A 26,585-nucleotide genomic window follows, 5' to 3' on the forward strand; every position below is an offset into this window, starting at 1 on the left:
AGGCCTATAGGTTTCATTTCAATAATAAAAGTTAATAGAAATCAACATTTCTGTGTCCAAGACATTTCCATGTAGTCTATTTTTGTAATAGAGAGAGGTATATATGGTCAAATTAATACCCCTATAAAAAAAATCTCAAAGCTGACAGCGGGTCAGCAGGTGGTTTCACGAATGTACGTAAGTATGCTAATATACACAATCTTTTGGACCAATAAAAAAAGACTATAGGCCTTGAACACATTTCCCACTTCAGAACATGCAAATTCATACATGTCGGCTATACTCATACTGCCACAGCCATACATTAATTCAATCATCGTGAATGTATCATGAACACATCATTCATTCATTCCTGGTCCTCTCCCACTTCTGTGCACATGGATGAGTGTTCATAGGCAGTGGTGTAAAGTAACTAAGTACATTTACTTAAGTACCATTTTGAGGTACCTTTACTTTACTGGAGTATTTCCATTTTTCTATACTTTTACTTCTACTCCACTACATCTCAGAGGCAAATATTGTACTTTTACTCAATTATTTGAAAACTTTAGCCACTTGTTACTTTGCAGATATAAATTATTATATTATAAAACATACATTTAGCCCTATTTTATACATAGGCATCGCCACGCGTTGTGAGCTTGTAGATCTGCTATTTTCAAAATTTTAGTACTTTTACTTTTGGTACTTTAAATATATTTTGATCTGACAATCATCAGTAAACTGGACATCTGGACTTCCTAAAGAATGTGCCTTTTATCTCCTGTGAAAACCTCCTTGGTTCCTGCAACTAATCAGGAATGTCTACTAGACCAAATAGTATCAGCTTTAAGGTTGACCACAGTAATCAATGGATTATCTCTATTAGGCCTTCATTAGTAATATGCATGGTTTCATTGTAATGTGATGCATTACAATACATTATGGGTGCTGGTATATTAGTGTATATGATATTATGTATGGATGCATGTATGTAAGTACAAAGACCATGTGCTGTTTAAATGACTGTTCCCCATTAACCATCAGAGATTTCTGTGTGTGGCATCCTGTGGGGGATGAGTGTCTCTAGGTCTGTTCTTTGTGTGGCTCAAATCAGACCTTGTAAGTCCTTATGTGTGTTCATCTCAGGAATTTCTAAACTATATACTTATTTTAAGATACTACACTTGTAACAGAGTATTTTTATATTGTGTTATTGCCTTTTACTTAAGTAAAATACCACCACTGGCAGGAGTATTGAGGAGGGTCGGTCTCTGGTGGTCGTTCAGAGACGAGAGACCTCCCCCCAGTGAGTCAGATGTTGTATTTGCGCAACAGCCGCTCCCTCAGACGTAGCCTAATGATGTTTTGAGGAGTTACTAGGCGAGGTGCTTTGCTGCACACACACAGCTCTGGTTTCACTTTCAGTCTTCGTCTCCGTTGGGGACATCAACACTCGACTCTCAACTGAGTTGCTGCTAGGCTAAATTGTGGTAAGTTTATTATTGGTTAGAGAATAGATCCTTCTTTATTCGTGTCTTGATTGATCACGTATACGTCGGATCAGTTGATCCGTTGGCGTAGAAAATACAGTAGGTTAAAAGGAACATAGGCGGCTGCTGCTGCTGCTGCTGGCTGCCTAGCCCTGGTCCAGAGCATGCGAGCACAATTTTGGCTTGGTTGACTTGCCCCAAAGTTGCCAACGCTCTGGACCAGATGGGAGGCATGCGTTAATCCGACAGACCTTTTCTCCGACTATGTGGCATCCGCGTGCGGTTAGGGTTAGGGTGCGGGTTTGGTTCGGGTTTACTGTTTAATGTCGGAGCACTGCGCTGTCGGAGGGCTACTGGCTGACTAAAGGCTAGATCTGGTCCGGGTACCCTAACCGCACGCGGATGCCACATAGTCGGAGAAAAGGTCTGTCGGATTAACGCATGCCTCCCATCTGGTCCAGAGCGTTGGCAACTTTGGGGCAAGTCAACCAAGCCAAAATTGTTCTAGGCAGTAGTGTAAAATAACTAAGTACATTTACTCAAGCACTGTACTTAAGAAGCCTACACTTTTGTGGTATTCTTACTTTACTGGAGTATTTCCAATTGTCACTACTTTTACTTCTACTCCACTAGCCTACATCCCAGAGACAAATATTGTACTAGATTTAAGTTACTTATTACTTTGTAGATTTTGATTATTATTTCAAAACATGCATCAACCACTTCATCACTATATATTTTGGCTATTTGAAAATAGCCAATCTACAAACTCACAACGCCATTGTGAGCTTGTAGATCTGCTATTAAAAAAAAAGAAAAGATTTTGAACAGTTGTGAAATGGGACATCTACATAATGAGTACTTTTACTTTTGGTACTCTTAAATGTTTTGATGCCAATACTTTTGTACTTTTACTCAAGTAAATGTTTAATACCGGACTTTTATTTCTACAGTCGTAGTATTTCTACATGGTGGTATTGGTACTTTTACTCAAGTACATTCTTTTGGAGTACTTCTTCCACCACTGGTTCTAGGACACCATATGAATACAAATCAACAAAAAAACTTCATGGGAAAACAACTATGTAGGTTTAGTATTGAACACATGGGAGTGTCAAACGGACTAGATTGGTCAAACTATCAATAGAACATTCAGAACCCTAACCTCACACTAACCTAACATTTTTCTGACTATTGGTAGCCTATGTCGGACTAATGTGCAGCCCCGTTTCACAAATAGTAGATTGTGACTTTGTCCTAAACGTTTTCATTCATGAAGAGATTTTGTTTACTTTAATCTCTGATCTTTGCTATAGATGAGTGTTCGTTCAGTAACAGGGATCTCCCTGTCTCTCCAACTCTTTAAAACAGAACAGTCATTTTCAGGTTGGGATACCAATTCTATCCTATCAGGAAAGAGAACCCATATAGGATAGGATACAGGATAAACAAGTGAAATTGGAAACCCAACAGAACATTTATTTTCTGTTTATTAAAAGCGATTGAGTGACTGGGAGACCCTTATTAAACAAACACTCTAGCAACCACCCTATCTATCTAACCACTTCCCTTGTGCATAATCACATCCTACTCTCTCTCTCGCACGCACTCACGCACGCACGCACGCACGCGCACACACACACACACACACACACACACACACACACACACACACACACACACACACACACAGTCTCTGTTTCTCTGAAATGACCTTTCCCTCTACACACAGGTCACATCAGTTTCTATCTTGCAAGGTAACAAACAAGATCAAAGTGAATCTTTAAAGCTATAAGTTAGACAAAGCATTCTCTCCCATCCTTCTACAGCTCCCATACTGACTACAACAATGAAGACTAAAGAATCGTCATTGTTTTCCAAGGCAGCTGAAATCATTGTCAGCCAGATCGGTCGTCGATCTGTTGATCGATTCATCCCTGCACTCCTACACGAATCACACGAGCTGGATCTCATGAAGATGGTTTTCAAGCAAAGTCCGCGCTGGCCGTGGCAGCGGCACAAGTACAAGTGGTCTGACTTCATCCTCAGTGACATATTGCAGGAGAAACCACCACTAAATCCAGGTATGTCCTATAGAGACGTACTTACATGTGAAGGCATTCCCAAATTGCTAGCTGATGTTCATAGCTCTATATAGACCCCTTAACAGACGACGTCATACTGGCTGCGTGCAGCCAGTATGCGCGCAACGAAACCCATTATATCAGGTCTCGTTACGACGCGTCTCACTAGCCAACACACACAAGAGGGGGTTGGGGTGTGCTGAAACCAGTGCACCCCGAAACAGGTTGGGAATTGATTGCGTGAAACAATCACCTGTGCGTCCAGGCTCAATGTTAGTAAACAAATAATTGGTCTATAGTAAAAAGTGGATGATTACATAAAGTCATTTTGAAGCTTACTAAAGATAAGATATACACGTAAATTACTTTTCTTTTAGTGTTTTGTAAAAAGTTGGTACTTTTTTAATCAAAATTGTGACTCATTGTGATCTCATTTGGGGATAAAAAAAAAGTCAACAAACAGGCCGGCTCATAAATACGCAGGCAGCAACCATGCATTACTGCCCACAGTGCCCAGGTATATTAACAGTCATGCGTGCACGCACATACATACACTTATAATAATATTTTCTATTATCTCCTGTCAGGTGTTTCTGAGAGAGTTTTCGGTCCTTACCAGGGGACGTTTGAGCATGAACACAGCGGGAGCATAAGGGCCAAGATTACAAAAATAGTCAGTGCCAGGCTGGAGGGCCGGGGTTCTGCTGAACTCCTGTTATCTCCTGTCAAGGTCAAGAAAGAGACAGTGAATGTAAGGAAGCTGCGTGAGTCCAGACACAGGTTGGAGTCATCCTATTTAAATCATTTTGTTTTGCTGATTTACACACACACACACGCACACGCACACGCACACACACGTGCACGCACACAAACACAGTGAAAGATCAGCAGCTCATCCAATACGAAGTACACAAGAGAAATGCACATAACTGGACCCTGAATAACGTTCTGAAGGACGTTATCCTTAACTACAACAAGACTGACTGATTTGTCGATAACATTATCAAAACAAATTCTTAACAAAATGCTAGTCGACAAAGAATTTCTTTTGTCGAGGACAGCCCTAATACTGCACCTGCTTTGTGCCAGGTGTGACATGCAACACGAGCTTGTGCAGAAGATTCAGCAGGCGAAGAAGATGCCAAAGTGTCCATATGTTCTGGCCGTGGTGACGGAGAGAGTCGTCACCACCACCAGCTACTGGGAAATCTCTGAGACCCGGCAGCTCAGCGGTGGAGTGGGATTTACAGTGAAGAGCGCTATGGTGATGAACGTGGAGGCTGAGTGTGTGAATGTGTATTGTTGACGCTGGATATGTGCGTGTGTATGTTCATTCAAGTTCATAATGGTGCTTGTTTTGATTGTGCTCAAATGTTCAGTGTGTGCATGTGTCTGTCCATGTACTGTATGTGTGTAAATGTGTGTGTGTGCGTGCATGTGTGTCTGTTCTCAGATGGGTGTGGAGGATACTGTTGATGCCAAGGTTCAGAAGGCCAAAAAACATTCCATAACCATCGATGCTGGCACAGTAATCGCCTATGGAGTTCGGGAACTAAACATCAAGGAAACTGGTGACCTTGGTTAGTGTGTGTGTGTGCCTGGAGTGTCATTCTCACACTCCAGGAACATGAGAAATCAATTGTCAGATGTGCAAATAAAACGTTTGCTTGCTGACCACTACATGCAAGACGATATTACTTAAGATTTTAGGAAATTGTTTAAGCTGTCTTCATATTTTCTGTTCACTGCTGGCCTTTCAAAATGTGCATACTGGTCATCTGCCAGAGTCAAGAGTATCCTTTTTATTTATTTTTGATGGTTCTTAATTCCTGTTTATGTCTTTCTGTACATGTTTGTATGTGTATATACTGTATATGTATGCTTGTTGTGTTTTTTTATGTTGCTGTACGCATGTGTGTTTATGTGTGTAGTTTTCTCAGAGCCAGGTATGCAGCTTGATTATGCTCGTGGATCCGACATTGAGGCAGACTCCCTCTTTGATGAGGGTCTTGGTACGTTTACTCACTCATTCTCTAACTCACTCACTCACTCACTCACTCACTCACTGACCATGGTGGCCATTTTGTGGGAATAATGGTCAAATTAATCCTGACTATCAGTTCACTAGTAAAGGCCATGCCTTCAAACAATACAATACAATGAAAGATGAATGGATGGAGGAATGATGGGGTGAGGTGAGAGATGTATAAAGAGAGGGAAGAATGAGGGGATTATGAGAGTATGGTGAGAAGGGATGTGGAGGTGAAGGCTGAGTGGTGAGGGGGAAGAATGTAGGGAAGGTAGGATGAGGGGTGAGCAAAATAACGATGGGGCATGTGGGATGTGGGATTGAAATCAGGTGAGTAGGAAGAGAGTGTCAGTTATCAGTTAAATGAGCAGTTTAACAGGGGAGATGTTATCAGATACTTTGTTATAGGGCGCTGTCTTCCTTCTGAATATACGTTGTTCCAACATGTAATGTTTTATCCTACACCACTTGGGAAATAACCATGCCCCCAACACCTCCCAGGCGAACGCCCCCCCCCCCCCTTTTCACCATTTTCATTGGATAGCGGTTCAAATAACATCCAAAACGGCATTTGACCAGCGACCTCGATAGCTCGTTATGTGTAGTTCATTATTATTTATTATTCATTTTTATTGTTCATTATTATTTTTATTTTTTTTAATCCAAAGCATAGATAAAAGCATGTGTGGTCCAAAGCATGTGTGGTCAAAATAAATTATATTTGTAAGAATGTAACTCCAGGGTCCAAAATACAATATATTTTTGAGTTTATCGAGTTTAATTTTGAGGATAACGGATGATATGAAATTCTAATGTAGAAATTACTATGTCATCTTTTAATCTCACTCTGTAGATTTGACAGAGTTACAGAACCCGGAAAAATATCTGTCCCCGCTCGCAGAGCTTCCCCAGGCGACTCGTTCTGCTCTGTTCCAGAGGTTCTGTGAAGTGATGAAGGACAGAGACGCTCTCTCAGATGAAGAGAACACTGTGAGTGACACAGCAACCTGACACTTCATTCTTATTCAGAACCTGGTGGCACTATTATGACTATACGTTTCCTCTTCAATATTCAATATTGAATGCATTACATCACATATACTGGCACACAAGAGTACATTTGGCTTCTCGACATTGATGAAGTAAAACTAAGCTAAAGTGTGCATGGGTCCTACATGGGTCCTACTTCTAAATTGTATATGTCTGTACATTTATGTGTGCATATGTTTATGCTTACAATCATAATATATAAAGTCACAGGTGCCTGTTTGTGTGGGATATGTTTAAATAATATAGTAGGTGTGTGGAGTTCTTTGTGTGGGTTGTAGGTCCTGCCAGTGTGTAAATGCATGTGTGAAGATGGTTGCATATACTGTACTGTACTGTATATATGTGATTGTGTGTGCTCAGTGGCCTTTATACTGTAGGCAGGCAGGCAACCGGACAGGCAACTTCTCTTCTCATCCCCTCTCTTTCTGTCTCTCTCTCTCTCTCTCTCTCTCTCTCTCTCTCTCTCTCTCTAATTGTACTACTTTTTGTTAATCACCTGTCACCTCTTTTGTCTCTCTTTCAGTTGGAGGAGTGGTGCACAGGTGATGCACCAGTGGAAACTGAACAAAATGCATCTGTCAGTCACAGCAACTCTGCAAGTTCCATATTGGACCTGCTCAGACCCACTTCAGACAGTCACATGGAGAGTGAAGGACCTGGGAGTCCCCTGACTGCTGCTCATCTATTGGTCAGCGCCATGGAAGGTTAGGGTGCAAAAACGACATAAACAGGAAGATATGGGACGCACGCACTTCGTTACAGTTAATATAATTTGGTGTGGGTACTTATATTAATGTAGGACTTTTATGAGATTGTTTGACAACTCACACAAGTTATTGCTCTTTGAACTTCAGCCCTGCTTTGATGTACATAATTCTGTGTCTATCTTTTGTATAAAGTAATCTAATGTATTGTGCATTTTTGTAGTGTTGCCTGATGAAGCGCTGAGCCTCCTGAGTGAGTGCAATCCTGGAGATCTGAAGGGCTTCAATGCCTTGGTCAGTCTAACATTGTTTGTCTGTCTGTCTGTCTGTCTGTCTGTCTGTCTGTCTGTCTGTCTGACTGTCATTTTAATCTGTGGAAGTTACTGATTAGTCTGTTTATCTGTCCTTCTGCTTGGTCTGTCATATCCTTATCACAGTTGAACATGTTAGATCTAAAGAATCAGAAGAGAAGCTGCTCCCCTCTTCCCCTGGAGTCCCTGCCCCTCCCCCTACAGGATGACAAGGCTTTCCATTGGGTGGAACAGCTGCTCATCACATCCAAAGTGAGCCTCAGGATAGAGGCTGGAGGGCTGTCAGCAGAGAAAGAAAGTGATGCAGGAGTGCTGCCACTGGTCCTGTGTGTCACAGTACAAGGCCTGTCTTATCTGTGTGATCAGCTAAACTAAAGTGTGTGTGTGTGTGTGTGTGTGTGTGTGTGTGTGTGTGTGTGTGTGTGTGTGTGTGTGTGTGTGTGTGTGTGTGTGTGTGTGTGTGTGTGTGTGTGTGTGTGTGTGTGTGTGTGTGTGTGTGTGTCAGCCAGTAGAAGGGCTTGACGGTGCTCGACAGGGACAACTTGCCTCAGAGAAAATAAGAATGCGGATGCCTGGGCACTTCGGGAGAGACTACCTAAATACCACTCGACTGGTGTGTAGCAATAAAACACGTGCAGACTAGTCCAGTGCTCCAGTATATTTTATTTGGGAAGTCTCTCCTGAAGTGCCCAGGTATTATTTTCTTGGATGCATTCTTGCACATTTGTATGACTATTCTGTCTGTATTTTCTATATTAACACATCGGGTGCCAGCATTTTTTCATAACAACTTACCGTGGGTGCCAGCATTCTCCCCATTGACTGCGCTTTGCTGTTTAAACCTTCCGCGTGCGTTACAAGCAAATCCATGCAAAAAAAAGCATCGATTCATGTTGTCCCATGAGCCTGGCTACAGCCTGGAACCATAACATTACCCTGGCGAGTTACAACGGGGGGGGATTGCGCATCGCGCATGACCGGTTTTCCCAACAGGAAACAGATTCGGAGATATAGGCGTTTCAAAGTAGGAAATAGACAGGAAGCGGATGGGGGAAAAAAAATTGTTTTCGGTGAGCGATCTGGCACTTCCTTCGCAGGATTACAATGGGTGCTCCCAGAGCTGCTCTAGCCCCGCCCGCGCGGAGAAAAACGAAAAAAACAAAAAGACTAATCTCACGGTTCAGACCGTGTTCGGCACCCGATGTGTTAATGGTCAGAATTATTGGACCTAAAAAACACATTTTTATATCATGTATATAAAGATTTCACTGATTGGGTATATGTAACATTGCAGACCATTATTTTATTTTGTATATGATATGAATGTTTTATTATCTTTTATCTACTTCTTAATTGTATTTTCTTTTTACAACATTATATTATATAGAACATTATATTGTAAGATCACAAGATCAATGTTTCGATCACCAAATGATCGTCATCCTGATGAAGAACATTTGGTGATAAATATATTCAGTGTGCAATAATCACACAATGCCATATCCATATTCTAGTCTACAGTGAAAAATAATATTAGTTAGTTATTATGCTAGTTATCCATGATAGAATAGATTGAATTATTATTGGAAAATGTGTCAACAAATATTATTATCGATGCTGATTTTAGTTTTTGTTATTGCTTTACCTGTTGTCTTGTGTCCTGTGTTACAAGATTTAGGCTTCAAGGTAAAGGTTATGATATTTGATAGTTTTATACTGATTACAATATATACTGTCACATGAGGAGCCAAATGGGTGGAAAAGATCTCAAATGTGTTTCTTGTTTGTTGCGTGGGTATGGTGTGGCACTGTTGTGTTACATGAATATAAACCAGAAGTTCACTGTCATTGACAGGGGGTTCGACCCAGAAGGGTTGATGTTTATTGCTCACTGTCGCTGTCACTGTAAGTTCATAAAGATACACTTAGAACATAAGTATAACTAAATGCATTTAAAATTTAATAAAACATTTACTTTTCAGAATTCCAGTTTTAAAAAGAATCACACTTTGTGTGACATAGAATGACGAAGTACGGAAAAATACGGAGATAAGAGGTTTCTGCCCGACAGTATATGCAACGTGGCTCTCTGGAGTGAGTGTGGAAATATAGTGGCCCTCTCCATCATCACTGTTGCCCACCCCTGTGCTAAATACTAGTGCTAGCCTAAACTCCAGTGAGATTTATAGTTTTAAACTCTCTAAAGAAGGGGTCCTGGCTGCACTGACACAGACTGAGCGGTTGTTTTCTGAGTGGTGGTGTGCGACATTTTTCAGCAGGGATTTTTTTCATCGTTCGCACGCTACAGGGAACATTGGATAGGGTTCTCAGAATATGTACTTAAGTACAGTACTCAAGTAAATTTACTCCGTTACTGTCCACCTCTGATAAAGGATTGTATTTTGCTGCATTAAGAACTGCCTGCATCGTATGCTTTGGACACTAACACACAGGGATGGTAAATATGGCAAACAAACAACGTCAGCCAGGTCCAGCTTGGGTTCAAATTCCTCAGTAGCTCGTATACTGAGCTTAGGGACATACAGTAAGTGCCTACATGTGTGCATATGTGAGTCAGTCCACAGGGATAAGGAATATACAATCTGTCAACTGTAAAACATTTACAGTAGGTTATCACAGTAGCTTCTCATATATGAGCTGAGAATGTATTGTTGTTTCAAAAGAATTGTGTTTAGTTTTTAAAGCATTATCATATCATTCAATCGAGAATAATTTGCGTACTTTTCGTTAAGTAAAATTACACGGATTATGAACATTTAAACACCATTGAAATGCAAACACTGGCAAATTATCATTGTGAAGACATTAGCTATATTATGTGATTATACCATGTTTAAGTAAGTACATTTTACTTTCAGTACAAACACATGGAGGCATTGTATTCATTGATTTTTTTTAATTGAACGGTGAGACAAAGAATTAAAGAAAAACATTGTATGCATACATTATATGTACAGTATATTGTATTGTATAGTGAATTATTAATAATAGCTCATAGCTGCATTATTTTCCAAAATACCAAACAATACATTCCATAATAAACACTTTTAATGACACAAATGTGAATAGCCAGAGACAAAATAAATGAAAAGTTTCAGGGCAACTGGCAAAAGGTATAATTCATGTCAAACTGTTCACTTTGTCCTAACTGAGTGAGTTGACTTCTCCATGTCATGGATTATTTTATTTTATTAAATGTTTTACTTTAGTCAACTATTGTTCATAGAATGGAGGATGAGTTCCTTGAGAATTAATTGTAAAGAGCTTTTCTTGGCTCTTTGATTTCAGTTCCTCAATATTGTGTTAATACAATATTGAGGAACAAAAACCAAAGATGTGTGTGCTTGTATACAGTATGAGATATATAACAAATACACTTTTGAATCTTCTCGAATTGAACTTGAATCACTTCATCAACTTCAATCACCCACAGTTGCTATTCACTTCACTTCAGCTACACATGCCTGCTTTCCTAGGCTCCAGATGCATCAGTAAAGATGCTTGCGCTCAAAAAACGCTAAAACCCAGTGGTTTATATAGATCTTCTGACTTCTGCATATGGCAACTGTAACTCTTACTCTACTAATGTGGTTTACATGTTCCTGTCCCTGTGGTAAGGCATATATTGGCCAAACAAAAAATATGGCTAAAAGTGAGGATCTCTGAATACAAAACTGCTATATGCACAGGCAATATTGAATATGCCATTGCTAAACACTACCTTGAGGCAAATCATGGTTCACCCTCATCTCTGTGCTTTGTAGTGGTTGAACAGGTTACTGCCCCTAGAGGGGGTAACCTCCCCAAATTGTTATACTATCTCAGAGGGAAATGTTCTGGATTGATTTATCAACTCAACACCATGCAACCACAGGGCTTAAACAATGATTTATCCTACAAACCCTTCTTATAAACAAGTAATGTGTACTGTTACTCTTATCTCCAATCTCCTGTGGGCTTTGAAACACAAAGACACCTACTGGACATGTACAATGGTATTTGGAGTATCTGAGGTCACTATGCATTTGTGTCTGATGTGTCTTAATGTATTTTTGAGTCCCTGATATGGTCATTCTGTGTTGTTTTAGATTATTTCAACCATGATGTACTCTGTGATGTCTAAAACAAATTGTGTCTGTGATATTTTCTGGATTTGTGATTTTGTGTACTGATATTGTGAACTGCTTCACAACAATATGTTGTGATATGGTACATTTTATTGATTATATTTATGTGTATTATATTTTATGCCATGTTGATGACTTGAATAGTCCTCATGGACTTTTTTTGTGTTATCATTTTAGACCAGATGTCTGACTGTACTTGTACTGTTATTCATTTGCAAACCTAATAAAGTATTCAATCAATCAATCAATTCAACTCAACAGTCAAGCAAGGACCTCCCCCCTACACAGGTGGGGATGATGATGTGTATGATTTAAAAAGAGGGGCCTATACCTACATTATCACTTTTTTGCTCTGAGGAAGGCTGAGGCCGAAACGTGTTAGTGTTCTCAATAAATAAGAAGAATGTGATAATATACTTGGACAATACAAAAAATAAACAACTAGTGTTTGGCACCTTTATTGTTTATTATAACAGGTATATGTATATAACAGTTAAGTCAACATATAGATAGCACATGTGTCAACAAACTTTCCAATAATTCAACCTATTCTACAATATTATATTTGTAGAATGGAATTGGGTATATGCACATGTGTCACATCAACATGCAAGTTGAATACCGTCTCTGAACCATATGGTGACGAGACGCTACAAACATAACCAGAACAAACTGTACTGCAATATTATGTGAGAAACAACTAGGTGGTTTTGTGTATTGCTGAGTGTATAACAGTTGTGTCCATTGTTTTTGAGTTTGCCCTCAGGGTCCCTATATATATAGCTGGCTGTCAGTGCACCGTGTTCTACAGAAGCTACATTTTAAATGTGTTCTTTTAAATAGTATCTATTGCTCTTCTAACCAATTGTTCAATACAGATGTCATGTCACAGTCACATACTTTACTTAAATTACTTGTCTTGTCTAGGTCTTGAATTTCTATGTTAGCATCCGACCTCCATAACCTCTGGCATGAAAACCTCCAGCTGCATCCATCAAGAATCAAGAAGGTTTGTCACTAACTTATATAAGTACATCCGTATACATCGATGAAAACTAGAACATGAAGTACATCCGCTTACGTCTCTATCATAGAAAGATGCGTCAGCAAATGTCAGACTTGATAAAATACATCATGATAGTCTTGTTCCAACCTCCCCTTCCCTTCCAAAATCCTCAAACGAGCTGTTGCGTCCCAGCTAAAAGCTCACCTGGACTCCAATAATAAATTGGCAAATAATTTCAATCCGGCTTCCGGATCGAAATGACACTGTTCTCATAAAGGTCACCAACGACATTCTCCTGTCTGCAGACGGTGTGGATGTGGAGTGGGCTTAAAAGTACTCAGTACTTTAAGGCCTTCCTAGAAATGTAGGCCTACTTGAGTAAAAGTTAAATATGTCTTGGAAATGTACTCAAGTGAGAGTAATAAGTATTAAAAAAAATCTAATACTCAAGTAAAGTGCAGATCCTCAGAATCTGTACTCAAGTACATTTACTCCGTTACTGTCCACCACTGGTCCTTCATCACTTCACAGAAGCTCAGGAACAGAGAAGAACAAGTCGACAAGGGAATCTCTTGTAACTCTGTTGTATCTACAGAGTGAGATTAAAAGATGACATAATAATGCATTTAACTTTTACATCATCCGATATCCTCTGCAGCAAATTAAATAAAAGGTCAAAATGTCATTTCCAGGGGTCATCAACATGCCCGTATATGGACAAACATGTCCGTGGCAAGACTTGTCTATGTCCGTGGCCCTTTTTTCTTTTTCTTTATATACGAAAAACATTGTCTACTATTTTTTTTTTTTTTTCAATATTCACAATCAAATCTAAAACATGTGTTTGAATAATTTTGGTGACTAAATTAAGTGACATAGACAAAGTGTCGGGATGACATGCTCATTAATATGTTATATTATATTAATATGTTAGATTTGTGGTACTGTGCTACCACGAACGTCGTACGGTGTGAGTCAAAGAGGAAAAACATGACATGTCATCTGATGAGAGATCTGTGGAGGGCAGAACTGGACAAGTAGTCTAAAGCAATTTTTTTGTCAGGTGAGAGAAATTATTTCAAAGTGTCCAAAAATAATAATAACAACTAAATTATAATAACACTCAACAAGCATAATCCATGGAAACCCTTGATCCACAGCCTGCACCATCAGACCTCCTCCTCACCTCTGATCAAACATAGGCAACTTTGCATCAAACTATTGTGACACTGCATTCCTTTAAATCCTGCCATCTTCTTCTTTGTCTTTCGGCTGCTCCCGTCAGGGGTTGCCACAGCGGATCATTCGCTTCCATTTGGCTCGGTCCTCTGCATCCTCCTCCGTCACGCCCACTACCTTCATGTCCTCCTTCACCGCGTCCATGTACCTTCTCTTCGGCCTTCCCTTCCTCCTCTTCCCTGGCAGCTCCATCTCCAGCATCCTCCTCCCAATGTACTCCCCTTCCCTTCTCCGCACATGTCCATACCACCTCAGTCTTGCCTCTCTCACTTTCTGTCCCAGCGGTTCCACGTGAGCGCTTCCCCTTATGTACTCATTCCTGATCTTGTCCACTCTCGTCACTCCCAGAGAGAAGCGCAGCATTTTCATTTCTGCCACCTCCAGCTCCGTCACCTGCCTGCTGGTCAGTGCCACAGTCTCTAGTCCATACAGCATGGCTGGTCTCACGACACTGCTATAGACCCTTCCCTTCACTCTCGCTGGTACCATTCTGTCACAGATCACCCCAGTCATCCTTCTCCACCCGCACCACCCCGCCTGCACTCTCTTCTTCACCTCCCTGCCACAATCTCCACTACTCTGCACCGTTGACCCCAAGTATTTAAACTCGTGCACTTTCGGTACCTCCACTCCCTGCATCTTCACCCCCCCTCCTTCCTCCCTCTCATTTACACACATGTACTCTGTTTTGCTCCTGCTCACTCTCATCCCTCTTCTCTCCAGTGCATGTCTCCACTTCTCTAGATTTTCTTCTACCTGCTCCCTGCTCTCACTACAAATTGCGATGTCGTCTGCAAACATCATGGTCCACGGGGCCTCCTGCCTGACCTCATCTGTCAGCCTGTCCATCATCATGGCGAATAGGAATGGGCTGAGGGCCGACCCTTGGTGCAATCCCACCCCGACCTTGAAACCCTCTGTCACTCCCACTGCACACTTCACCACCGTCTCACTACCCTCATACATGTCCTGTACTACTCTCACATACTTTTCTGCCACTCCTGACTTCCTCATACAGTGCCACAGCTCCTCTCTTGGTACCCTATCGTATGCCTTTTCTAGGTCTACGAATACACAGTGTAGCTCCTTTTGTCCTTCTCTATACTTCTCCATCAGCATTCTCAGGGCGAACAATGCATCTGTTGTGCTTTTCCCTGGCATGAACCCATACTGCTGCTCGCTGATGTCCACCTCTGCTCTCAATCTGGTCTCTACTACTCTTTCCCAGAGCTTCATGCTATGACTGATCAGCTTAATACCCCTGTAATTGCTGCAGCTCTGTGCATCTCCCTTGTTCTTAAAAATGGGCACTAGGACGCTTTGCCTCCACTCCTCTGGCATTTTCTCATTGGCCAAGATGTTGTTGAACAATCTTGCCAAAAAGTCCACTGCTAACTCTCCTAGGCAACTCCAGGCTTCCGCTGGTATATCGTCTGGTCCTACCGCCTTCCCTCTCTTCATTCCCCTCATAGCTGCCCTCACTTCCTCCTTGCTAATCTGTAGCACTTCCTGGTTCACTGCCTCCGCACTGTCTGTCCTCCTCTCTCTCTCATTTTCTTCATTCATCAACTCTTCAAAATACTCCTTCCACCTTCCCATCACACTGTCCTCACTGGTAAGCACCTTGCCCTCCTTATCCTTTATCACTCTAACCTGCTGTATATCCTTCCCTGCCTGGTCCCTCTGTCTAGCTAATCTATATAAGTCCTTTTCTCCTTCCTTGGTTTCCAGCCTCTCATACAACTCACTAAATGCCCTTTCCTTTGCCTTTGCCACCTCTCTCTTCACCTCCTGCCGTGTCGCCTTGTATGCCTGTCTACTCTCTTCATCTCCCATCCTATCCCACTTCTTCTTCGCCAACTTCTTCCTCTGTACACTTTCCTGCACTTCCTCATTCCACCACCAGGTCTCCTTTTCTTGCTTCCTTTTTCCTGTAGACATGCCAAGTACCTTTCTTGCTGCCTCCCTCATAACTTCTGCTGTGGCTGGCCAACCTAACGGCAGCTCTTTTCTCCTACCTAACGCCTGTTTGACCTCCTCCCTGAACTCCCCACAACAATCCTCTCTCTTTAGCTTCCACCATTTGATCCGTCGCTCTCTCTTCCCTCCCTGGACTTTCTTCCTCTTGACCTCCACTGTCATCCTACAGACCACCATCCGGTGCTGTCTAGCTACACTCTCTCCTGCAATCACCTTGCAATCCCTAACCTCTTTCAGATTACCCCTTCTACATAGGATATAGTCTACCTGTGTGCTCCTACCCCCACTCTTGTATGTTATCCTGTGCTCCTCCCTCTTCGTGGAGTATGTATTCACTACTGCCATCCTCATCCTTTTTGCAAAGTCTACCACCATCTGCCCTTCTACATTTCTCTCCTTGGCACCATACTTTCCTATCACCTCCTCATCCCCCTTGTTACCTTCTCCTACATGCCCATTGAAGTCTGCTCCAATCACAACTCTCTCCCCTGCGGGTATGCTCTCTACCACTTCATCTACCCTGCTCCAGAATTCTTCTTTCTCTTCCATCCCACATCCCACCTGGGGGGCATATGCGCTAATGATATTAAGTATTAGCCCTTCCCTCACGAGTTTCACAGCTATCACTCTGTCTGATATTCTCCTCACTTCTACCACTCCACTAGCATACTCCTCCTTTAGGATTACTCCTACCCCATTTCTTTTCCCGTCCACCCCATAGTAGAGGAGTTTGTAGCCTCTCCCCATACTCCTGGCCTTACTCCCCTTCCACTTGGTCTCCTGCACGCACAATATGTCTACCTTTCTTCTCTCCATCATATCCACTATCTCACCCCCTTTGCCAGACATGGTGCCAACGTTCAGGGTTCCTACCCTCACCTCCTCCCTCCTCCCCGCTCTCTTCTCCCTCCTCCTCTGGACATGCTGCCCTCCTCTTCTTTTCTTTCTACCTACAGTAGCCCAATTTCCACCGGCGCCCTGCTGGTCCGCAACGCCGGAGGCGGTCGTTGTTAACCCGGGCCTCGACCGATCCGGTATAGAAGCCTGTATCCTGATCCGCATAGTTTATTTGGCATAGGTTTTACGCCGGATGCCCTTCCTGACGCAACCCTCCCCATTTTTCCGGGCTTGGGACCGGCACTCTAGGAGTGGCTGGGTTCCTTTAAATCCTGCCATGCCCTTCATTAATCACTCATCATGCACATAATTATCTGTTTTTGACACTCAAGTCTTTTTATATTGTTCCATCTGCATACTTTCTCATCAACATAGACTACCTCACCTTAATGGAAACCACAACTATTGAAGCTACGTTGAAAAACTAGTTTAGCTGGAACTCCAGGTTTTCTAAAGTATAGCTAAACCACTTTAACCCTGTGACTGTCATTCCAATTTTGGGCATAGTATTATAGGCTAAAAAGAAAAGAGAATTGCTGATCTACAAGCTCACATCATGCCGTAATGTGTTGTGAGCTTGTAGACCCAAAAATAATGTAGTGGCTAGTTTAAAAAATGTGTAGCAGTGGATGTTTGAAAGTATAGTATGCAATATATAAAGAAGGATGACAGACACTGCGGTCAGGTTCAGGCTCTGTATTAAACTGAATGGTGAATGAATACAAGCCCCATACATCCGGGCTATATGCTCTCAGTGATACATGCAGATAACCGATCACATCGATATGTTAAACCTGTAACATCTTCCTTTTCTTAAGTCCCCTCAGTGAATAACATTCAACCCCAAGTGAGCCCCAAACATCACATTACTTAATTCCGGAATTCAGTAATCCACATCAATGTCTTTTCCCCCTCTTCCATTTTTTTCCTCCTTTTTTTTCCGTGCATACTATGCTAATAGCCCAGTCTCTCTGGTGGCCTTGATAGCCGTCCAATCCTGGTGCGTGTTATGGAGCTTTTAGGAGAGGCCCTTGTTGTGGACCTAACAGGGCTTGGCTCGGCTCGGCCATCTGCAGTCTCTGCAGTCTCAGTCTCTGCAGGAACACTGTGTGCTGGCTCCGACTCATTCTCCCCGCAGGCCTGAGACGCCGATGGCTCCGCCAACCTCGTCTATAAACAGAACCATCAACGTCCACCAGGTATGATCTAAGTGCAACTCTTCCGAGACAGGTCCCTGCCACAACCGAGTATTGTCACCCGGCAGGGGCTTCATTCTGACAGTCTCGCCAACCTCCAGCTCCGGCAGGACCTGTGCAGACCGGTCATAGAAAGACTTGGCAAGCTGCCTCTTGTGACGCAGCTTTTCTGTAACCCCCAGAGTACACACTATAAAGAGTACACACATAAAGAGTCCATTAGTACTATATACATTTGGGGCTAGGCCTGTGTGTTTCTGATAATATTATTGATCACTTGTTTTGCATGTCTGTGGCAAAAATAAAATATTGATGGAAATGTCCATCACAAGCTGACATGGCGATGACCCCTTCTTACTCAAGTAACATTTTGAACACAGGCCTTTTACTTGTAACAGAGTATTTTTATATTGTGTTATTGCCACTTTTACTTAAGTAAAATATCTGAGTACTTCTTCCACCACTGGCACGAGTAGTGAGGAGGGTCTGTCTCTGGTGGTCGTTCAGAGACCTCCTCCCAGTGAGTCGGATGTTTTATTTGTGCCACAGCCACTCCCTCAGACATAATGTTTTGAGGAGTTATTGGGGGAGGTGATTTGCTGGTGCATATACTGTAGAGACTGTCTAGTTTCATTTTCAGTCCTCGTCTCTGTTTGGGACAACATCAACACTCGACTCTCAACTGAGTTGCTGCTAGGCTAAATTGTGGTAAGTTTATTCTTGGTTAGAGAATAGATCCTTCTTTATTCGTGTCTTGATTGATCTCATATACGTCGGATCAGCTGATGGCGTAGAAAATAGGTTAAAAGGAACATGCTGCTGGCTGACTAAAGGCTAGATCTGGTCTAGCCATGGTTCACATGACGCTCGTCTGTCAGTCATGTTTCAGGGCTAGATCTGGTCCAGAGCGTTGGCAACTTGGGGCAACCAAGCCAAAATTGTTCTAGGCAGTGTTGTAAAGTAACTAAGTACATTTACTCAAGTACTGTACTAAAGTAGCCCACAATTTTGTGGTATTCTTACTTTACTGGAGTATTTCCAATTTTCAATACTTGTACACCTCAGAGGCAAATATTGTACTTTTTACTCCACTACAATTATTTGAAAACTTTAGTTACTTGTTACTTTAAGCCTGAAAATTATGTGTGGAGTCCCCCAAGGGTCGGTTTTGGGTCCCAAACTGTTTAATTTATACATCAATGATTTGTGCTCAGTGTCAAGTGTATTGAAGTGTGTACTATTTGCTGATGATACTAACACGTTCTGTACTGGGGAGGACATCCAGCAGCTTATGACGGTCCTAACAATAGAAATGAGGAAATACAAACTCTGGTTTGACAGAAATAGATTATCTCTAAACCTAAATAAAACAAAATGTATGGTGTTTGTAAACCGCCAGATAAAAACAGATATCCAGTTGATAATAGATAATAATAATAATATAATAGAAAGAGTATATGAAAATAAAGTCTTGGGAGTGATTCTAGACCATAAACTCAGCTGGAAACCCCATGTAGAAAATGTGAGGAAAAAAATGGCAAAGAGCATAGCAATCATAAGTAAGGCAAGACACGAACTTAATCCCAGCTCATTACACACTCTGCACTGTGCAATGATCTTACCCTATTCATATTACTGCTCAGAGGTATGGGGTAACACATACAAATCAACCATAAATTCATTAATCATACTCCAAAAAAGAGCACTGAGAGTAATAAACAATGTAGGATATCGGGACCATACACACATATTGTTTCTTCAATCACATCTTTTGAAGTTCAAGGATATGGTCATCTTTAAAACACTATAAGTCATGGATAAAGCAAGATATAATCAATTACCGGGATTTTTTTGGATAAAGAGGGGGGATATAACCTCAGGGGACCATTGAACTTCAAGAAACATGTGATGAAAACAGATCTTAAAATAATGTGCATCTCTTCTTATGGAGCCACCCTGTGGAATGGGTTAGAGGATGAATTAAAATATTGTGAAAACATAAATAAATTCAAAGTTAGACTAAAAAGATCTACAGAAGGGAAGAAGAGCTTGATTGAAAGTATGATGTAGTGCTATATAATTACATTATATAATTATATTAGACAGTAGAAATGGTTATAATATTGTAATTGCTGTATTGTTATATCATATTATATCATAATATATTATATTAAATGATATGTTAGGATATGTTGTGTTATATATTTGCAATTATAGTATATGCTATTATACTATTACTATACTAATACTATTGTAAAACTCAATTATATTATATTATATAACATACTATTGTATTATATTGGGATGTATATACCATATACCATGTATATATGTATATACTGTATATATATATGTATATATGAATAATGTATACGTAAGTAAGTACGCCATGGGGCGTGCTTTGTGTAAAAAAGAAATGAAGAAAAGAGAGTTTTAAGATTCCAGGGCACGGCCCGACAAGCCTAGTGCTTCTCCCTAGCCCTTTTTCGGACTCTTGGACACTGCTGAGAAAAAAGAAAAATAATAATAACTATATTTTATTTGTTATTATGTTTTGTGCCCATTATCCGAAAAAAAAAAAAAAAAACTGAACTGAACTTTGTAGATTTTGATTATTATTACAAAACATGCATTATTTTATCACTATATACTTTGACTATTTGAAAATAGCCAAGCTACATTTTGAATACTTGTGAAATGGAACATTCTTCATAATGAGTACTTTTACTTTTGGCACTCTAAGTATATTTTGATGCCAATACTTTTGTACTTTTACTCAAGTAAATTTTTAATACCGGACTTTCACTTGTAACATAGTATTTCTACATGGTGGTATTGGTACTTTTACTGAAGTAAAATGTTTTGAGTACTTCTTCCACCACTGGTTCTAGGACACCATACAGTATGAATAAAAATCAACAAAGGAAAACAACCATTTAGGTTTAGTATTGAACACATGGGAGTGTGAAATGGACTAAGTTGGTCAAACTATCAATAGAGTATTCAGAACGATAACCTCACACTAACCTAACATTTTTCGGACTATTGGGATGTCGGACTAATGTGCAGCCCTGTTTCACACATTGTAGATTGGGACTTTGTCCTAAACGTTTTTATTCATGAGATTGTGTTTACTTAAATCTCTGATCTTTGCTATAGATGAGTGTTCGTTCAGTAACAGGGGTCTCCCTGTCCAACTCTTTAAAACAGAAAAATCATTTTCAGGTTGGGATACCAATTTCATCCTCTCAGGAGAGAGAACCCATATAGGATAGGATACAGGATAAAAGTGAAATTGGAAGTGATGGTACAAAGAAATGAGCAGACAAAATTGAAACTGATAAATGGCTAATCTCTTCTGACTGGATGAAATTGGAAACCCAACAGAATTAGTTTTCTTCTATTTATTAAAAGCGATTGAATGGCTGGGAAACCCTTATTGAACAAACACTCTAGCAATGATTACTATCTGAACATAGAGCTTTAACCTTTAAACATAAAACAAAAATTAACTTCACACCATTAAGTATAGTAGGCTACAGCCTACTCTGGCCCTTGCTGTTGCACTGAGTTAACCACTTCCCTTGCGGGTAATCACATCCTACTCTCTCTCTCTCTCACACGCACGCACGCACGCACACACACACACACACACACACACACACACACACACACACACACACACACGCAAAGTCTCTGTTTCTCTGAAATTACCATTTCCTCTACACACAGGTCACATCTTGCAAGGTAACAAACAAGATCAAAGTGATTCTTTAAAGCAAAGTTACAAAGCATTCTCTCCCATCCTTCTACAGCTCCCATACTGACTACAACAATGAAGACTAAAGACTCGTCACTGTTTTCTAAGGCAGCTGACATCATTGTCAGCCAGATCGGTCGTCGATCTGAGGATCGATTCATCCCCGCACTCCTACACGAATCACACGAGCTGGATCTCATGAAGATGGTTTTCAAGCAAAGTCCGCGCTGGCCGTTCCAGGGGCACAAGTACAAGTTGTCTGACTTCAACCTCAGTGACATATTGCAGGATAAACCACCACTAAATCCAGGTACTGTATGTCCTATAGACATGTACGTACTGTACATGTGAAGGCATTCCCAAATTGCTAGCTGATGTAGCTCTATATAGTAAAACGTGGATGATTACATAAAGTCATTTTGAAACCTACAAAATAAATTAGGATTATGTAAGGTATACACACGTAAATTACTTTTCGTTTAATATTTTGTTAAAGTTGTTAGTTTTATAATCAAAATTGTGACTGGTTGTGATCTCGTTTGGGGTTAAAATAAAAGTCAACTCAGTCAAACAAACAAAACATTCAGCGTAACGATAGTTCATGTAGACACGGAAGGCAGAATGTTTATATACTTCATTCACTCTCCCCGGACCCCCCCCCCCCATTCGCTTACAAGCTTATACAGCATTTAGTTCATATTGTTATAGGTTGATTCTGTGTATTGTACCGTGGTTCTATGGATTATACTATGATTCTGTGTATTGTACTGTGGTTCTATGGATTGTACTATGATATGTGGTAGTTTAATTAGGCATTGAAGGTTCAATGTTTATGTATTCATGCTCTGCTCTGGGGGTTTGTGATTGAAGATCTGTGTCATGTTTGCACAGGGAATCTTTAATATCACAAGATCAGAGTCACACCGCCAAACTTGAATGCAATATCATTGCATATATGGTAAATGGTTAATATGGTAATGGTTAATAAATGGTAAATGGATAATTATCGGTCTGGTTATTTCTGAGCTGAAGTGTCTAAATGAAAAATAATAGACAAAATAAATGCGCAGCCAGCAACCATGCATTACTGCCCAGGTATATTCACAGTCATGCACGCACGGCACGCACATACACACAGATGTATTTTCTATTATCTTTTTCAGATTATTGTTCTGAGACAGTCTTTGGTCCTTACCAGGGGATGTTTGAGCATGAACACAGCGGGAGCATGCAGTGATGTTGCTAGGTTTTCAATGCAATGGGTCCTGGGATGCAAGGGTGGTCTTTTAGATGGGTCCCAGGGACATTTTATGGGTCCCACAAAAATGCACAGCGTTTAACTCGTGTTTCATCTTATATGGTTATATTCATGTAGAACATGTATCTGAAAGAAAAGTACACAATTCCAAATCCGACAACTAGTACTTGTTGTACTTGATTTTTTTTTTTACATTAACCACTTGAATCCTAGTATCCCTTTTCTGAGGAGAACTTTAGCCAAAAATAGCAGATGTGAGCTTGTAGATCGGCTATTTTTGGAGTTATAGGTGTGTAAAGGGAAAAAAGAGCAGCAAAAGTTTATCTGAAACACAATTTTATACAATATAGAGGGGGTCCCTGCTTCATCTCTCTCTCAACTAGGGGGTCCTTGGCCTGAAAACACTGAAGACCCCTGCTCTACAGGGAATTATTTGATATCTGGCTGCACGGAAAGACACAAGAATCACAGCTGCCATTAATTAGTGCTGTTCAGTGTTGATTGCCTAGTGGTCAAATTGGGGTCAACGAGCCATCGTTAACTTGCTTTGAAGTTGGGCTGTAAGTTGCGCAGCACTTTCACTCTCTCCCTCTAGCAGCAGCTGGCAATGCCCCGAGACAGAGTGAGAATACTTCTCCATACGGCGGTGTTTTACCGAGATTTTTCTTGTTTCCTGCACTATGCCTTGTAATCCGCGGACGGCTTTGAAATCCACGGATGGCCTTCAAATCCGCGGTAATTTCCGCTAAATTGTAGTGCGTCCCATGGACGCAACGAGGGTGCCGTGAATGCGTCCTTTTTCAATATGGTGCGTCAGAGACGCAGGACGCAGGCCTATGAGCATCTCTGTGAGGGCCAAGATTACACAAATGGTCAGTGCCTACGTGGGTGGACGAGGTTCTGCTGTACTCCTGTTATCTCCTATCGAGGTCAAGAAAGAGACGGTGAATGTAGGGAAGCTGCGTGAGTCCAAAAACAGGTTGGAGTTATTTAAATAATTTTGTTTTGTTGATTTATACACACACACACGCACGCACACGCACGCACACACACACACACACACACACACACACACACACACACACACACACACACACACACACACACACACACACACACACACACACACACACACACACACACACACACACACACACACACACACACACTATAACCTCTACCGGCCTCCCAGCCTAGCAGAGATAACAATTTAGGCGACCACAGAATATACACTAGTTGCTGACAGTCACATACACACAAGACACAACCACACACACACACACACACACACACACACACACACACACACACACACACACACACACACACAGTGAAAGATCAGCAGCTCATCCAATACGAATGCACACAACCGGACACTGAATAACGTTCTGAAGGACGTTGTCATTATGCAACATGACAAAACACTTGTAAAAACTTTGGTGAAATATTTTTTTGTACAAGCTATCCACGAATTGCAGCTGTTACAAAGATAATTATTAAGTCTAGAGGAAAACAAAACAATATCAAATATTACAAAGTGTGACTGTGTGAAAAGGGCAGAAACTCACATTTGACTGATATGTCGATAAGATTATCAAAACAAATTCTTAACAAAATGCTAGTCGACAAAGAATTTCTTTAGTCGAGGACAGCCCTAATACTGCACCTGCTTTGTGCCAGGTGTGACATGCAACACAAGTTTGTGCAGAAGATTCAGCAGGATAAGAAGATGCCAAAGTGTCCATATGTTCTGGCCGTGGTGACGGAGAGATTCATCACCACCACCAACTCCTGGAAAATCTCTGAGACCCGGCAGCTCAGCGGTGGAGGGGAATTGACAGTGAATTACGCTATGGTGATGAACGTGGAGGCTGAGTGTGTGAATGTGTATAGTGGACACTGGATATGTGCGTGTTTATGTTCATTCAAGTTCATAATGGTGCTTGTTTTGATTGTGCTCAAATGTTCAGCGTGTGCATGTGTCTCACCATGTATTCTATGTGTGTGTGTGTGTGTGTGTGTGTGTGTGTGTGTGTGTGTGTGTGTGTGTGTGTGTGTGTTTTTTCAGATGGGTATGAAGGACACTATTGATGCCAAGGTTTATAAGGCCAAGGATCAATCCATAACCATCAATGCTGGCACAGTAATCGCCTATGGAGTTCGGGAACTGAAAATCAAGGCATCTGGTGACCTTGGTTAGTGTGTGTGTGTGTGTGTGTGTGTGTGTGTGTGTGTGTGTGTGTGTGTGTGTGTGTGTGTGTTGTGTGTGTGTGTGTGTGTGTGTGTGTGTGTGTGTGTGTGTGTGTGTGCGTGTCAGAGTCACTTTTAGACAGTCTCTTTGTATACTGTATGTATATGTTACAGGTAGATTGGCATTCCAAGTAGAATGGAAAAGAAGCGCTTATTTTCACCGCCCGTCCGCCCACCAGGCATTTCTGTAGAACCAACACTAGAGGGCAATAAAAGCCAGTCCCACACCACACACGCACACGCGCACAACACAAACGAGCACGCACACACACACGCACGCGCGCGCACAAGGGGGCGAGCCTGAGGGGGAGGGGGAGGGGGCGGGCTGGCGGGCTATGTTAGTGCAGCGAGTGGCAGTTCAATGGGGCAAACCGAGGGCAAATGCAGTCCCCACAACATCATTTACGATTCTGTCCCTATCGGTACATAACTCGAACGGCGCTGATTCGAATCAGCAGACCATCGGCTGGTCGTCGCGGGCACTCGTGCCTGGAGGCGCTCGGGTGCGACTTCCTCAGCCTCAAGGTCTGCTGATTCGGCGCGCCTCCGTCATGGTCCAAAACTATACTTTATCGGCAAAAAAAAGTAGTCCGCGGTTGAAAAAGTAATGTCCCAAGCGGCAGTCAAACCCAGACTTCCACTGGTAGTGGATGGGGAGTCTAATGATTATCGAAGTGCGCCACTGAAGCTGGTATGTATGTACATCCACGTTGTCCTCGTCGCCGTCCTCCTGGCATCGCAGCCCCGCACCGAGCCTAAAAACAAGCGCTCCACTTCCATTCTACCTGGAATGCCAATCTACCTGTGACATATACATGGAATGAATTAGACTTTTCAGTTGGTCACATTGACCAAGTATTTCACCCGTTTCATTTGAAACAGGCCCTAGGGGCCCTGACTGACACGCAATAATTTAAGTTATCGTTCCTGCTGTTCCCTGTTGGCAAAGTAAAAGCCTCACTCTCAGAATGTTCGAGCACTCATTCTCACACTCCAGGAACATGGGAAATCAATCGTCAAATGTGCAAATAAAAAATTAGCTGGTTCTCAAACTTTTTTTGTGCCAGGGACTCCCAAATTGATATGTGGCACGAAGTGACGCGCTATGAGCTTGTAGATCTGCTATTTTTGAACAGCCAATGTATAAATGGATAAAGTGGTTAAAATGATTGTGATGCTGTATTAACTAATTTAGCTGGGG

The 26,585-nt window shown here is 41.5% G+C and overlaps 3 protein-coding genes across 3 annotated transcripts in view; 2 read left to right on the forward strand and 1 right to left on the reverse strand.

The window, feature by feature from the left end:
• The window catches only part of smap2 (small ArfGAP2), a 248,994-nt gene that overhangs the window by 41,169 nt on the left and 181,240 nt on the right, over window positions 1-26,585 (reverse strand). The window lies entirely within an intron of this gene.
• Window positions 1,366-9,857, forward strand: LOC311061541 (gasdermin-E-like). Its single transcript, XM_084080197.1, has 10 exons — window positions 1,366-1,472; window positions 3,302-3,556; window positions 4,144-4,336; window positions 4,646-4,820; window positions 5,010-5,136; window positions 5,488-5,568; window positions 6,439-6,575; window positions 7,159-7,339; window positions 7,563-7,633; window positions 7,777-9,857. The coding sequence occupies exons 2-10, from the start codon at window positions 3,322-3,324 to the stop codon at window positions 8,023-8,025; spliced, it is 1,449 nt and encodes a 482-aa protein (XP_083936323.1). The 5' UTR covers window positions 1,366-1,472; window positions 3,302-3,321; the 3' UTR covers window positions 8,026-9,857.
• The window catches only part of LOC311061540 (gasdermin-E-like), a 61,149-nt gene continuing 53,249 nt past the window's right edge, over window positions 18,686-26,585 (forward strand). The window contains exons 1-6 of the mRNA XM_084080196.1: window positions 18,686-18,824; window positions 21,932-22,186; window positions 23,040-23,109; window positions 23,988-24,113; window positions 24,815-24,989; window positions 25,203-25,329. Of these exons, the coding sequence (XP_083936322.1) occupies window positions 21,952-22,186; window positions 23,040-23,109; window positions 23,988-24,113; window positions 24,815-24,989; window positions 25,203-25,329 (733 nt within the window). The 5' untranslated portion in view covers window positions 18,686-18,824; window positions 21,932-21,951. The remainder of the gene's footprint in view (window positions 18,825-21,931; window positions 22,187-23,039; window positions 23,110-23,987; window positions 24,114-24,814; window positions 24,990-25,202; window positions 25,330-26,585) is intronic.

This window comes from Gymnoscopelus microlampas (assembly GCF_963454915.1).
Source record: "Gymnoscopelus microlampas genome assembly, chromosome: 15".
Taxonomy (NCBI): domain Eukaryota; kingdom Metazoa; phylum Chordata; class Actinopteri; order Myctophiformes; family Myctophidae; genus Gymnoscopelus; species Gymnoscopelus microlampas.